The sequence below is a fragment of the Salvelinus alpinus genome, chromosome 7 (assembly GCF_045679555.1).
Source record: "Salvelinus alpinus chromosome 7, SLU_Salpinus.1, whole genome shotgun sequence".
Classification (NCBI taxonomy): Eukaryota; Metazoa; Chordata; class Actinopteri; order Salmoniformes; family Salmonidae; genus Salvelinus; species Salvelinus alpinus.
Window position 1 is genome coordinate 11,096,098 of NC_092092.1, and position 12,387 is coordinate 11,108,484.

The 12,387-nt window shown below is 39.2% G+C and overlaps 1 protein-coding gene across 1 annotated transcript in view; it reads right to left on the reverse strand.

The window, feature by feature from the left end:
* The window catches only part of LOC139580473 (CUB and sushi domain-containing protein 1-like), a 451,300-nt gene that overhangs the window by 159,024 nt on the left and 279,889 nt on the right, over positions 1–12,387 (reverse strand). The window contains exons 6-9 of the mRNA XM_071409207.1: positions 9,565–9,677; positions 8,203–8,280; positions 1,949–2,030; positions 1,347–1,471 (exon numbers count right to left, since the gene is read on the reverse strand). Of these exons, the coding sequence (XP_071265308.1) occupies positions 1,347–1,471; positions 1,949–2,030; positions 8,203–8,280; positions 9,565–9,677 (398 nt within the window). The remainder of the gene's footprint in view (positions 1–1,346; positions 1,472–1,948; positions 2,031–8,202; positions 8,281–9,564; positions 9,678–12,387) is intronic.

Here is a 12,387-nt window from a genome sequence, read left to right on the forward strand (position 1 = left end):
GGCGAGGGGGTAGTAGAGTGTTATTCTTAAAGGGTTTACCGGGCGACGCTGTGACAAAAAGTGTCTGGATCGATCAGTACTCCCCAGGAATGGTGCTAAGAAATTGTCAAACATGGTTACTCTTTCCTTCTGGATGGCTGACATACTGCCTCATTTCATTTTGATTAATGTCATCTGGAGGCCTGTGTCCTCTATGGCTTTGAAAGTTAGACCTCTGCGGATCTCACCTCCAGTGGGCATTAGCTGCCTGTACACACCAATAATACAACTGTGAGCCGATCATCAGTTACCATCAGTATAGCCACAACTGTAATTTACAGTTTGGTAGCACTTAACCTAACCTATATGGATTGTGATTGCGATTATCTCCTGTGAAACAAAATAAAAAAACATGTCATGCATGCTTCCCTAAAAAACATGTCATGTTTCCCCTAAAAGACATGTCACGCTTCCCCTAAAAAAAATGTCACGCTTCCCCTCAAAAACATGTCATGCGTCCCTCAAAAACATGTCATGCGTCCCTCAAACACATGTCATGCGTCCCTCAAAAACATGTCATGCGTCCCTCAAAAACATGTCATGCTTCCCTCAAAAACATGTCATGCTTACCTAAAAAAACATGTCATGTTTACCTAAAAAATATGTCATGCTTCCCTAACTCTAAATGGATAGGGATTACTGATAAATAGTGCATTTAGCAAAAATATAAAAAAGTAAACAAATGTTATTATTTTGTACACAGTCTGTGCCAGCAAAAGTGAACCATGCAGTCATAATAGTTTTGGAAGCTCATGTGGTATTAATCATAGCTATTAACAGTTCAAAAGCAGTTACTACTTCTCACAGATGGCTAGCAACTACATGTCTCAATAAAGACATAAATAAGACGTTTCAATGCTTTTAAATCAAGGTGATTGAATCTTCAATAGCCTTTGTAAATTCCAGCTAAAGCCATGGTAATATGAGGAATAGAGAACATTCAAGTATTTGACCTGGCTAGTAGGTAACAGTTAAATCCTCTAAATACAATGATATCTGTACTGTCGTGCCTCACCATTAAACACCCCACACCCTCCTCACCACTGGTGAAGAGGTGTGACATTGTACATCTTAATTTGACTGGTTTCTCACAGCAGTTAAATAATCCTGCAGCAACAGGAAATATGAATTATGTGAAATGTTTAAGTGGAAATTTTAACTTTAGAAGCCTTTTTAAACATTGAATACACTACAAGTTTTGGATTTACAAATACTCTGCCACAACAGGGTGATCAAATTAAGAGAGCATATCTGTACCTACAGAAAGTGTTGCGATGGTAAAAGAGCCTGCCTGCGTTCACACTTACTGCGGCAGATAGGCCTGTGGTCACTCCATGCGGCCAACGTCTCTGTCACTCTCTGGCAAGTGATGCTCTTTGATCCCTGAAGCACATAGCTGTCATCACAGGAAAACTGGATGCTGGCTCCGACCCTGTAGGAATTGGAGAAACAAATGACCTGCCGCACAGAGCACGGCATCAACCCCTAACTCCTCTATGCCTGTGACAGACTTCCTTCTGTCAAATCTGCAACAAGCAACATGGGATACAAAAAAATCTATTTCCACCAGTAGATTGCTATGGTGTGTTCCAAACAACCAAATGTAACTTTTTTTGGTCTGTGAACAAGTTCCCTCAATTTCTCAAATGTTTTTAGTTTTTAATGGTGATAAGTACATCTGCCTCCTTAACAAACCAGTAATGGCCCTTGTTGAATTAAGGCATCTTCTCTAAGAGGGTCTTATCACCTATTGTGCGGGTCTAATTTCAGTCACTAATGGTGATGGCATAGCAGTGGGGGTTTAAAAATGCCTATTCCACACAGCAGGGATCGCCTTGATTAAAGCTGTTCCACACAGTTCCCAATTCACTGAGGCCAAACCTGATGAGAGTGAAGCAAAGGAACCCACTGAAAGTCTGAGCCCATCCTCTTCCCATTCTCTGGAATCCCAGGATCTGGACAAATGTCTGCTGCCATGCCCCCTTGGCTCACTACAGAAAGAGGATAAAGGTGGAATACAGAGTGGTGAGAAAAGAAGTAGCAAATCTATTGAATTACTTGTGACAGATATTATAAAATAATACCAGGAAAGTTATGCGCCTCAAGTGCACTGTATAGTCTGGGTAAGTCAAATGTAATGTGATAAGCTTGATTGTACAGTTTTTATGTTTAGTTTATTAATTGACAGTACAAAATATACACACTGATGGTTAGAAAAAAGGTTAAGAGTTTGCTATGGGATTATACAGAGTCTCGGATACTTTTAACAAAGGCCCATATTGATGCTCCATAACAAGTGCTGACAAGAATCGGAAAGGTATTATACTAGAAACACAGGGCCAGAAGCAAGAGACAATGGTGACAAACAGCACTCTCACAATCATAGGATTAGAGCAATTAATCCTAATTTCATGTTCTAACAAGATCACGCTCCATTAGTCTCAATGAAAGGAAATGATTCCTCTATCGCTGCCATTAATTCAGAAGCCATGAATGAATACAAAGATGAGTCCACTTACAGTTACTGCATATTTAGATCATTGGCAGTAAAATGATCAATGAAAACTTTGGGAGACAATTTGGTCTAATAATGACTTTCAGAATAGAATTGCATTGATCATTGTGTGCTGTTGCACTGAAAACATTCATGTGAACGAAGAAGTTAAGTCTCTAATGGCCATAACACAGACTGAAACAAATCATTACACCTAATCCCCCTCACAAAAGAGGTTTCTAACCTCAAGGGTATTTTCCTGGTTAAATAAAGGTTTAATAAAAACATTACAAAACGAAATGCATTGCATCTAAGAGTCCTGGACAATACCCTGGATACAACGTTTAGTATATTCTATCCTGCAATATAATACACATTAAGTAATGTTAACATACACTGTGTAAAAAAGTGTACAAAACATTATGAAAAACATTATGAACATGACAGACTGACCAGGTAAATCCAGGTGAAAGCTATGATGCTTTATTGATGTCAATCAAATCAAATTCTATTTGTCACATGCGCCGAATACAACCGTGAAATGCTTACTTACAAGCCCTTAACCAACAATGCAGTTTTAAGAAAATCCCCAAAAAAGTAAGAGATAATGATAACAAATAATAATAATATATACAGTAATATATACAGGGGGTACCGGTACAGTGTCAATGTCAATGTGCAGGGGGAACCGGTGTCGAGGTAATTGAGGTAATTATGTATATGTAGGTAGAGTTATTAAAGTGAATATGCATAGATAATAACAGAGAGTAGCAGCAGCAATCAGCATAGATGAAGGGGAGGAGACCGCTTAAATAATGTTTTTTAAGCCTTGAGACATTTGAGACATGGATTGTGTATGTGTGCCATTCAGAGGGTGAATGGGCAAGATAAAAGATTTAAGTGCCTTTGAACGGGGTATGGTATTAGGCGCCAAGCACACCAGTTTGTGTCAAGAACTACAATGCTGCTGGGTTTTTCACACTCAACAGTTTCCCGTGTGTATCAAGAATGTTCTACCACCCAAAGGACATCTAGCCAACTTGACACAACTGTGGGAAGCATTGGAGTCAACATGGGCCAGCATCCCTGTGGAACGCTTTCGACACCTTGTAGAGTCCATGCCCCAACGAACTGAGGCTTTTCTGAAGGCAAAAGGGGGTGAAACTCAATATTAGGAAAGGTCTGTTTCGTACACTCAGTGTATGTTAGCATATACACAATTGCAAATTTCCGTAAGAAGGTAAGAAAATGGTCATACAATTTACAGAACAAGAGTTGGATAGGTGCATTTATCAAAAGAACAATACATTTTTATAGTGAACCTGATAATAAGCTTTGCTTAAAGAGAAATTAATGAACATGTGGATCAACAGCTATAGAAATAAAACAGCCTCTACAAGTAAATGTTTCATCATAACATTTGTATGGGTTGCATTCAGATATGAAATATGTACTTCCACCTTGTGATGACAGGAGCTTTAATGATTCACTGCTCGTGGCAATATAACGAAAACAAACTGTGAAAAGGTCATGCTTCATAGCATATCCTCTTCCACCATTCCTGTGCCAGTGTGTGTTTGTGTTCTCACCTTAATTTCTGCATCATTCTGTCACATAACCTCAGTTTGTTTACGGGCCCAGAACCACATTAGGTCAGCTTACACATCATTTTAACTTGGTCACAAAAAGCTGGTGCAAAAGGCATTGAAAAAAACAAAACTTTTTTGTTGTTGCCCTTTTTCCATCCATTCCTTTTGATGCACTGCACAGTAATCACAGACTACAGAATCCTTTCATACTGTAAACAATTTCTATGCGTGAACTCTCAATGTACCATGTGGCTTTGGTTTAAGTGACCATTACTTTCTATAAAAGATCAACATGCTACTTGCGAGAAATCGTATATTGGAGGATACGTACAGATGTAGGATTTTTATTTGAACCAGTATGCCACAGCAGGAAAGTAATCCTGCAGCAGCAGGACATGTGGATTATAATTAATAGTCATTTTTTGTAGGGGTTGATATATTTTTTGTTAGGGCAAATAAAGTCTGACATTTTAAAGTGGAAATTACAAACTTTAGAAGCCTTTTTAAACCTTGAATACACTATAAGAGTGATAAAATTAAGATCATACAAGTGCATTTGAGAATGTATTAACCGTATCCCATGAAATCCGGTGCAATAATAATGCTAAAATGTTCATTTCAAGCCAAGGTCAGAGAATGTGTTGATGGAGTGAGCGGCATGGACAGCCATTGCTATCCCTTTTGATCAATTGTCATGTATTTCTGTTTGATGTTGTCTTCAAATGTCACCTCCTGTGAATCCTGATATTAGTTTTAAAAAGTTCCACCATCCAATCAAAGCTTTTGTCCAGCTTACTGATGTGCTGTTTGCACCACCATTTCTGTTTCCTGTTCTGCCCAATGATAATCTTACTCCACTTTTCTGTGTTAGGACTTTGGTTTGAAAATGAAAAGGATCATGACTTTACTTTCATACTAGTTTTATTTCTTATGTTAATAAAGCTATTTTGTCAGTCAGCGTGTTTTTTAGCAGGGAATTTATAACAGGGAGAACACCAACAAAGCATCCATTCCTCTCACAGCCTCCCCACTTCGACACTTCTCTAGACTACTGTTATAATCAATGATGAAGCCCACATAGCTCACTTCTGCTGCGAAAGGTAAACTTCCCACTCCACCAATGGCTGCTGGACTACTATCATTCAAGATCCCCGGATTGGCTTCTTTAAGATAAATATTTGGGTACTGTCACCGATAACAAACTGAACTTTGCTGCACACACAGATACCAATTTGTAAAATCCTTCTATTTTCTGAGAATGATTTCATTATAAATATAACTACAGTAACTATATTTTATAGATTTGTTCATCTGTTTTAACTGTTTCCATGGCTGCCTAGTTTGGGATTTGAAGTAAACACCAATGATTGGAACAGACTGAATATGCTTGTGATGGTATTCAGTGAGGTCATCATGATACAACAGACAGCACTCAGAAAGATTCACGTACTAAAGTATCTAATACAGTATCTACTACAGTATCTACTACAGTATCTACTACAATATCTACTACAGTATCTACTACAGTATCTACTACAATATCTACTAAATTATCTACTACAGTATCTACGATGGTATCTACAGAATCTACTACAGTACCTACAGTATAGTATCTACTACAGTATTAATACAGTATCTTATACACTATCTTCTACAGTATCTACTACTGTACAGTATCTAATATTTTATAGGTAAAGCTAAGACAATTTTAGATAGTGACCAATGTAGCTTGAATAACAAACTTCTTCCTTTAGGCCTGCATTTTTATGCTACCCAACGTTAATCACAATAGAACAAAGAACTCTTTCATCCCACATGCAATCAATCTACTAAACTTGTGCAGGTAGAGGTGCTTCTTTTGATCGGGAATTGGAGACCATCAAAAGGAAGGGTAATTAATAACCACACACTATTGTATTCTCCCGCAGATAATAGCAAGGTTTCGACCAGAAGGTTTTCGCCAGGACTTCAACCTTAGCCTGGCAAAGACCTTCTGGTCGAAATTCTGCAATAAACTGTGGAAGCATTTATTTCCCTTCTATATTATGTTGTTATCCTAAGCATTGGATCTAGTCTAGTTTTAAAAAGCTGGCAAACAATTTACAGAGGTGGGCAGCCAGTTTGGATCAGTATCAATTCATTCTTGGTCCAATGGGGATACCCCTTTGATGGCAAACACAGGCTCCACACTGTGTAGGTGGTTGGAATTTTTACCCCGTGAAAAATGAGAAGCCATCTCGGTGATCAATGTCAGACATCTTTCCAGCCATCAGCAAAATTTACAAAAAATCTGCCTTTTCAATGAAGATTAAAATAATTCTGTCCAACTGAAATTTAGCTGTAGTAATTAGATGTCTTGGAGGATATGAGGAGAAGGCTGGCTATACATCCGGGGTTTGGCCAGAGTGCATGATTTTACACCTCTGCTCTTTAAATGAGCACCATGGGATCTTTAATGACCACAGTGAGTCAGGACCTGAGCTTAATCCCTCATCTAAAAGTGTCTGGTGATGGTGATAATATGCATATTCATATATGAATGACCACATCAATTCTGGCTTTGCAGAATTTAGAATGTTTTAATGGCAGTTAAGAGTTACAAACTTGGTTAATAATTACCTGAGCCTATTGATGCTATTCAAGTATATAAAGTGGACTTGTTTTATACACTGCATTACGTTGCCGAGTTGACTAGGTTGCCTTACACCAGAGTCACAAAATAGTGTGTTTATAATTGCTATTTGTTTATCCATCCAGGATCTAATATCACCATATATTGTACCTAAAATGTAAATTCCAGATTAGAAATGGTGCCTCACTTTTGCAAAGTCAGTCATTTAGTAACACTAATTGCAATAGAACATGCTTTATGAAGCATAGCATGGAACAAATTATTAATACAATTTAATGTGGTGTTAAAGAGGGGGTTGTTTTCCCCATACCATTATAGATAGCATCAAGGGCATCTTTTGGAAAATACATTATGGAAATTGTGCAAACATTAAATGCTAAGCAAACACTCTAAATTGGATTATGGTATGTGTGTACATATGGATGTGTGAAAATCATCATGATCAATTATGCACAGAATTATGTGTGATAGCTACTCATGTCTAACTGATAATCAAACATATTACCACTTAAAAAAAAATATCTATAAAAAAAATACTATGACCTTAATTGTATTTCTTCCCTGGAAACTCAGTAGTGGTACTAGCTGGGTTTGAAATGCATTTTGGGCCACTAGCCAGTGTGAATTAAAAAAGTTCAATGTATTTCTTGTAACAGCGTTTTGATCAAAGGTGGTTATTTGTCATGTCAAAGAGATTGTATGTGCACATACATACAGATGTAGGATCTTAATTTGATCACCCACTTTGACATTTCAGACATGATTTTCCCTTAAGGAAACTGTAGCAACCACTACAAAAATGTCCATTAATTAATAATATAATAATAACATGATAATTCACATTTCCTGTTGCTGCAGGTTAATTTTCATGCTGTAGCAAACTGGCTCAAAATAAGATCCTCCATCTGTATCCATACACACATCACATCGGGAACCACCTGATCACCATGCATACGCATACGTCAGACTGGGTGGATTTCATGGATTTAGTATATAATAAATCTGGCAGATAAAATCTGTTAGTATACCCCCTGGGTAATGAATAGTAATTGTGCAATAGAATTATGCACATATTTACATTGATCATATAACTGTCAATGGACCGATACAGATGGCATGAATTTTTACACAAAGAGGGCTTGTCCAATGTATGTGGAGATCCGTAGGATGAAATATCACTCAGCTTGACTTAACTTTGTAAGAAAACCTACTTCGTTTGACTCTGTAGCTTCTGCAACAGCTAATGGGGATGTGAATAAAATACTAAATACCACATCCTAAATACTTATCGTAATTTAAAATGCTTATCATAAGTGTACATTTCTGGACTGTTTGGACTGCCTGGGGAAAGAAAACACTATTTAAGATATGCTTGATTTTATGATAGTGCGATTACAAATGTAATGTGGGTAAAAACGGAACCTTCGTGAGCATAAGAAAGTACTTACAAACAGCATTTTTGTGGTTTGTGTCTTTGCTTGGAAGCATTTTCACCCCTCTTGACTTCAGCTCAATGGCCTTTTTCACTGTTGGAGAGAGAAAATAGACCACATTATAATCCATTTATGTAATTAGCATATATGATATATTATTATTATATTAATTAGCAAAACACCCTAAGAGCAAAGGCTGAAAGAAAATCTGTCACAACGTGCTAACACTTCTGTGAGATTCCTTGCTATGCAAGCAGCTTCCCCCTCTCTCTCTCTGTCCCTCCCTGCCTCCACCAAAATCCTTTGAAGATGGGGTTTACTGTAGAAGTTCACAAGCAGAGATGTCAAGCTGTCCTCCAGGTGATTGCAGAGGGCCAGGATGGTGCCAATGTGCCCAGGCTTCCGTGCTCTTGCAAGTTGGAATTTATTGGGATGACTCATGCACTGTAGGCAGCGCTGCAGGGTAGTCACTAGCTGGCACAGCCACAAAGTTATAAAATCAGATTTTAAACCTAACCCTAACCTTAACCACATTGCTAACCTTATACCCAAACCTAACCTTAAATTTAGACCAAAAAGCAAATGTTTGTTTTTATGATTTTTTACGATGTATAGCCAATTTTGACTTTGCAGCTGGCCTATCTAGTGGAGATCGCTCAGCTCTGCCTCCAGGACAAGATTCATCCCAATAAACGTCAACCAGCATTATTGGGTCTGTGGTATTTAGTCTTTATGGATCAGTACATCCAAGGCACAGGAGTCATTTGTTGTGCAGGGCAAGGGAGGGCCAGCTTGTGAATAGTGGTGGCCACACAGTCACCTAACACCACTGGGCTCAGTACCCAGCAGGCAGTGCACTGGATACGTAGCCTGCATTTGTGTCAGCGGGAGCCAATTTGGATTTGGATACAACTCGGAATCTAATCTGGTAATTATGTCATGCAGGAAAGCTAATTAAACCCTGAGAAAGGTAAAATAGGTTCAGTGTGAGTTATCCTCTCTCCAGTATGACTTCATCCCCTTGCCAGGTATTAATAAAAGGAGTATTGTAATTTTACCGGAAAATACACACAAATCCTAAATAATTGAAATATAATGTGCAGACTGGGTTTAGTTTCTCAACTCTCTTTTAGTCAGAAGTATCTTAGACTACACTTAGTGACTAAGCCTGGAGGGCCTCAAGCCGTGTTGAACTTCGTCAAAAGAAACCAGAGAAATACCTATGCATATACCTGCGAACCGTGTGCTGGCAGAATCCAGGCCAGGCCAAGACGTCATGTTTAGCTGAACTCTGGCAAAGAACTCACTGCCATGTGCACTGACGACAGCCTGCAATGGGAAGAGATCTCTCCTAGCCCTCTGACACTGACCCCTTACCTTGGTACTGGGCACTAAATCCTTTCCGTCGATGGTTGCTGTCAGATGTGAAATGTAGCCGTAGCCAGTTCTTGCTGCTGATGACGGGGGAAGGTAGATTCATACCGGTCAGCCTGGAAGAAAATAAGATTCTAATTTCAACCAAGTGACCCAACACCTCCATCAAAATGAAACACATGGGTCGCTGTTAGTAACAATGGAACATATGCACTGCATGACTTCAGGAATCATTACAGAGTGAATTAACTGGTAGGAATGCTAAGAGTACATACCAGATCAAATGGTTAATATAATAACATTTGTGTTGTAAAATCACACACATGGTTTACTCTAGCCTGAGTTATACAATGTCATACTCAATTCGAAAGCAGTTTGTTTTATATTTTGCAGGGTTAACTTAGCTGCTCTAGCCCATTTACTTCACAGATGCCTTGAGTAATCATCACACATTTTGATATATTTTTCAGAATGGCTGTATTGCTCCATTCTGCTGGTTTAAATTGTTTAACAACAAGCTAAGTGCATATCCCATAGCGTGCAACCATGTGCATTAACTTTCTGTGTCTGGTTTGTGTTTGCAAGCATGGATGTTCAAATTGGAGGATGAAGAACGCTGGAGGATGAAGAACGCTGGAGGATGAAGAACGCTGGAGGATGAAGACCCCTGTGGGATGAAGGACCCTGGAAGATGAAGAACCCTGGAAGATGAAGAACCCTGTGGGATGAAGAACGCTGGAGGATGAAGAACCCTGTGGGATGAAGGACCCTGGAAGATGAAGAACCCTGTGGGATGAAGGACCCTGGAGGATGAAGAACCCTGGAGGATGAAGAACCCTGGGGGATGAAGGACCCTGGGGGATGAAGGACCCTGGAAGATGAAGAACCCTGGAGGATGAAGAACCCTGGAGTAAAAATAACCCTGGATGAAGAACCTTGAAGGAGGAAGAACCTGGAAGGAGGAAGAACCTGGAGGAGGAAGAACCTTGGAGGAGGAAGAACCCTGGATGAAGAACCCTGGAGGATGAAGAACCCTGGAGGATGAAGAACCCTGGAGGATGAAGAACCCTGGAGGATGAAGAACCCTGGATGAAGAACCTTGGAGGAGGAAGAACCCTGGAGTATAAAGAACCCTGGATGAAGAACCCTGGATGAAGAACCCTGGAGGATGAAGAACCCTGGAGGATGAAGAACCCTGGAAGATGAAGAACCCTGGATGAAGAACCCTGGGGGATGAAGAACCCTGGAGTATAAAGAACCCTGGATGAAGAACCCTGGGGGATGAAGAACCCTGGAGTATAAAGAACCCTGGATGAAGAACCCTGGGGGATGAAGAACCCTGGAGTATAAAGAACCCTGGATGAAGAACCCTGGGAGATGAAGAACCCTGGAGTATAAAGAACCCTGGATGAAGAACCCTGGAGTATAAAGAACCCTGGAGTATAAAGAACCCTGGATGAAAAAACCTGGAGTATAAAGAACCCTGGATGAAGAACCTTGGAGGAGGAAGAACCCTGGAGTATAAAGAACCCTGGAGGATGAAGAACCCTTGAGTATGCATTATACATCTGGGGTCTACTGTTGATATTTTTTCTCTGAGTAATTGTATTAGTGTAAAATAATATAATTTTCACATTTGTTGAGCACGCAATATAGCTGGGTATTTGTATTATTTATTTGATACAGTCTTTTTTGCTCATCTTTATCAAGGGTGCCAATAATTTGGGAGGTGACAGTACAGTTATCTTTCAAATCAATCTTTACCGACATGCTGTGCTATCTGTATTTCCCGATCATAATGAAGTCTTTATGGGAAGCAGCTTTGGTGATGGAGTGGGTCGCTGCAGGTGTAGCAATTTAGGTAAAGTACCTCAGACCATGGACACATGATTGTTCCACCAACACCTCAGGCATTTTAGTTACACAAGACCAGTTCAATCTCTGTTTATTTCAATAGCCTCCCAGCAACTGAAACCAATACCTGTTCATTAGCCAACTCTTAAATCTTCACAAACAGTACTAAAAACACAGTGGTTATTTCAAGTACAGCAGCAATTTCCTTTTAATTCTTGCTCCTTTTCCTTGTGCCTTGTATTGGGAAGACCTTTGCCTTATTTCTGCTCAGACTGCCTCTTCCTCTCAGCCTAGTTTTCACACTCCAATGAACAACACTGTTAAAAAAGAAATTGAGAAAAAACCCAAACACCACTCAGCAGTAATTGCTATTCGCTCACTGTCCTGTGCCAACTCCGCCTGGACCTTCAATCCAAGACAATGCAAGGGAGGTTTTGTAAGAATTAAATGTACGATCTATCTATTCTACAAACATTAAACTCCTTGTTTGTCAATCTATTTTACATTAAAGGGGGGGGGGGCAATAGTTTATAATGAGTTTATAACCTTATAATTTGATTGAGTAGTGGTAGTTATGAGATCATGATGTTCTGAAAACCAATGTGAAGTGGGTGCAAAACTTAAAAGGAAAGGAGGGCTTTTATTTTATACAGTAGTTATTATATTGTTAATTCAGCTTTAATTTTATGCAGTAGTTATAATATTGTTAAGTCAGCTTTGGAAACACAATGTATGACAGGTCATGAGGACAAATATATCTGCACTGATGACTTTTACTAGTATTTGAATGTGCCTTCCACGCACATTCTATTCATCGTCATATAACAAAATCCCATGGAATAAATATAATAACATTTTGATCACACTTCAAGGCACAACGATTTCTCAACCGTTGGACACTACACTCTTAGAAAAAAGGATTCCAACAGGGTTCTTCGGCTGTCCCCATAGAATAATCATTTTTGGTTCCAG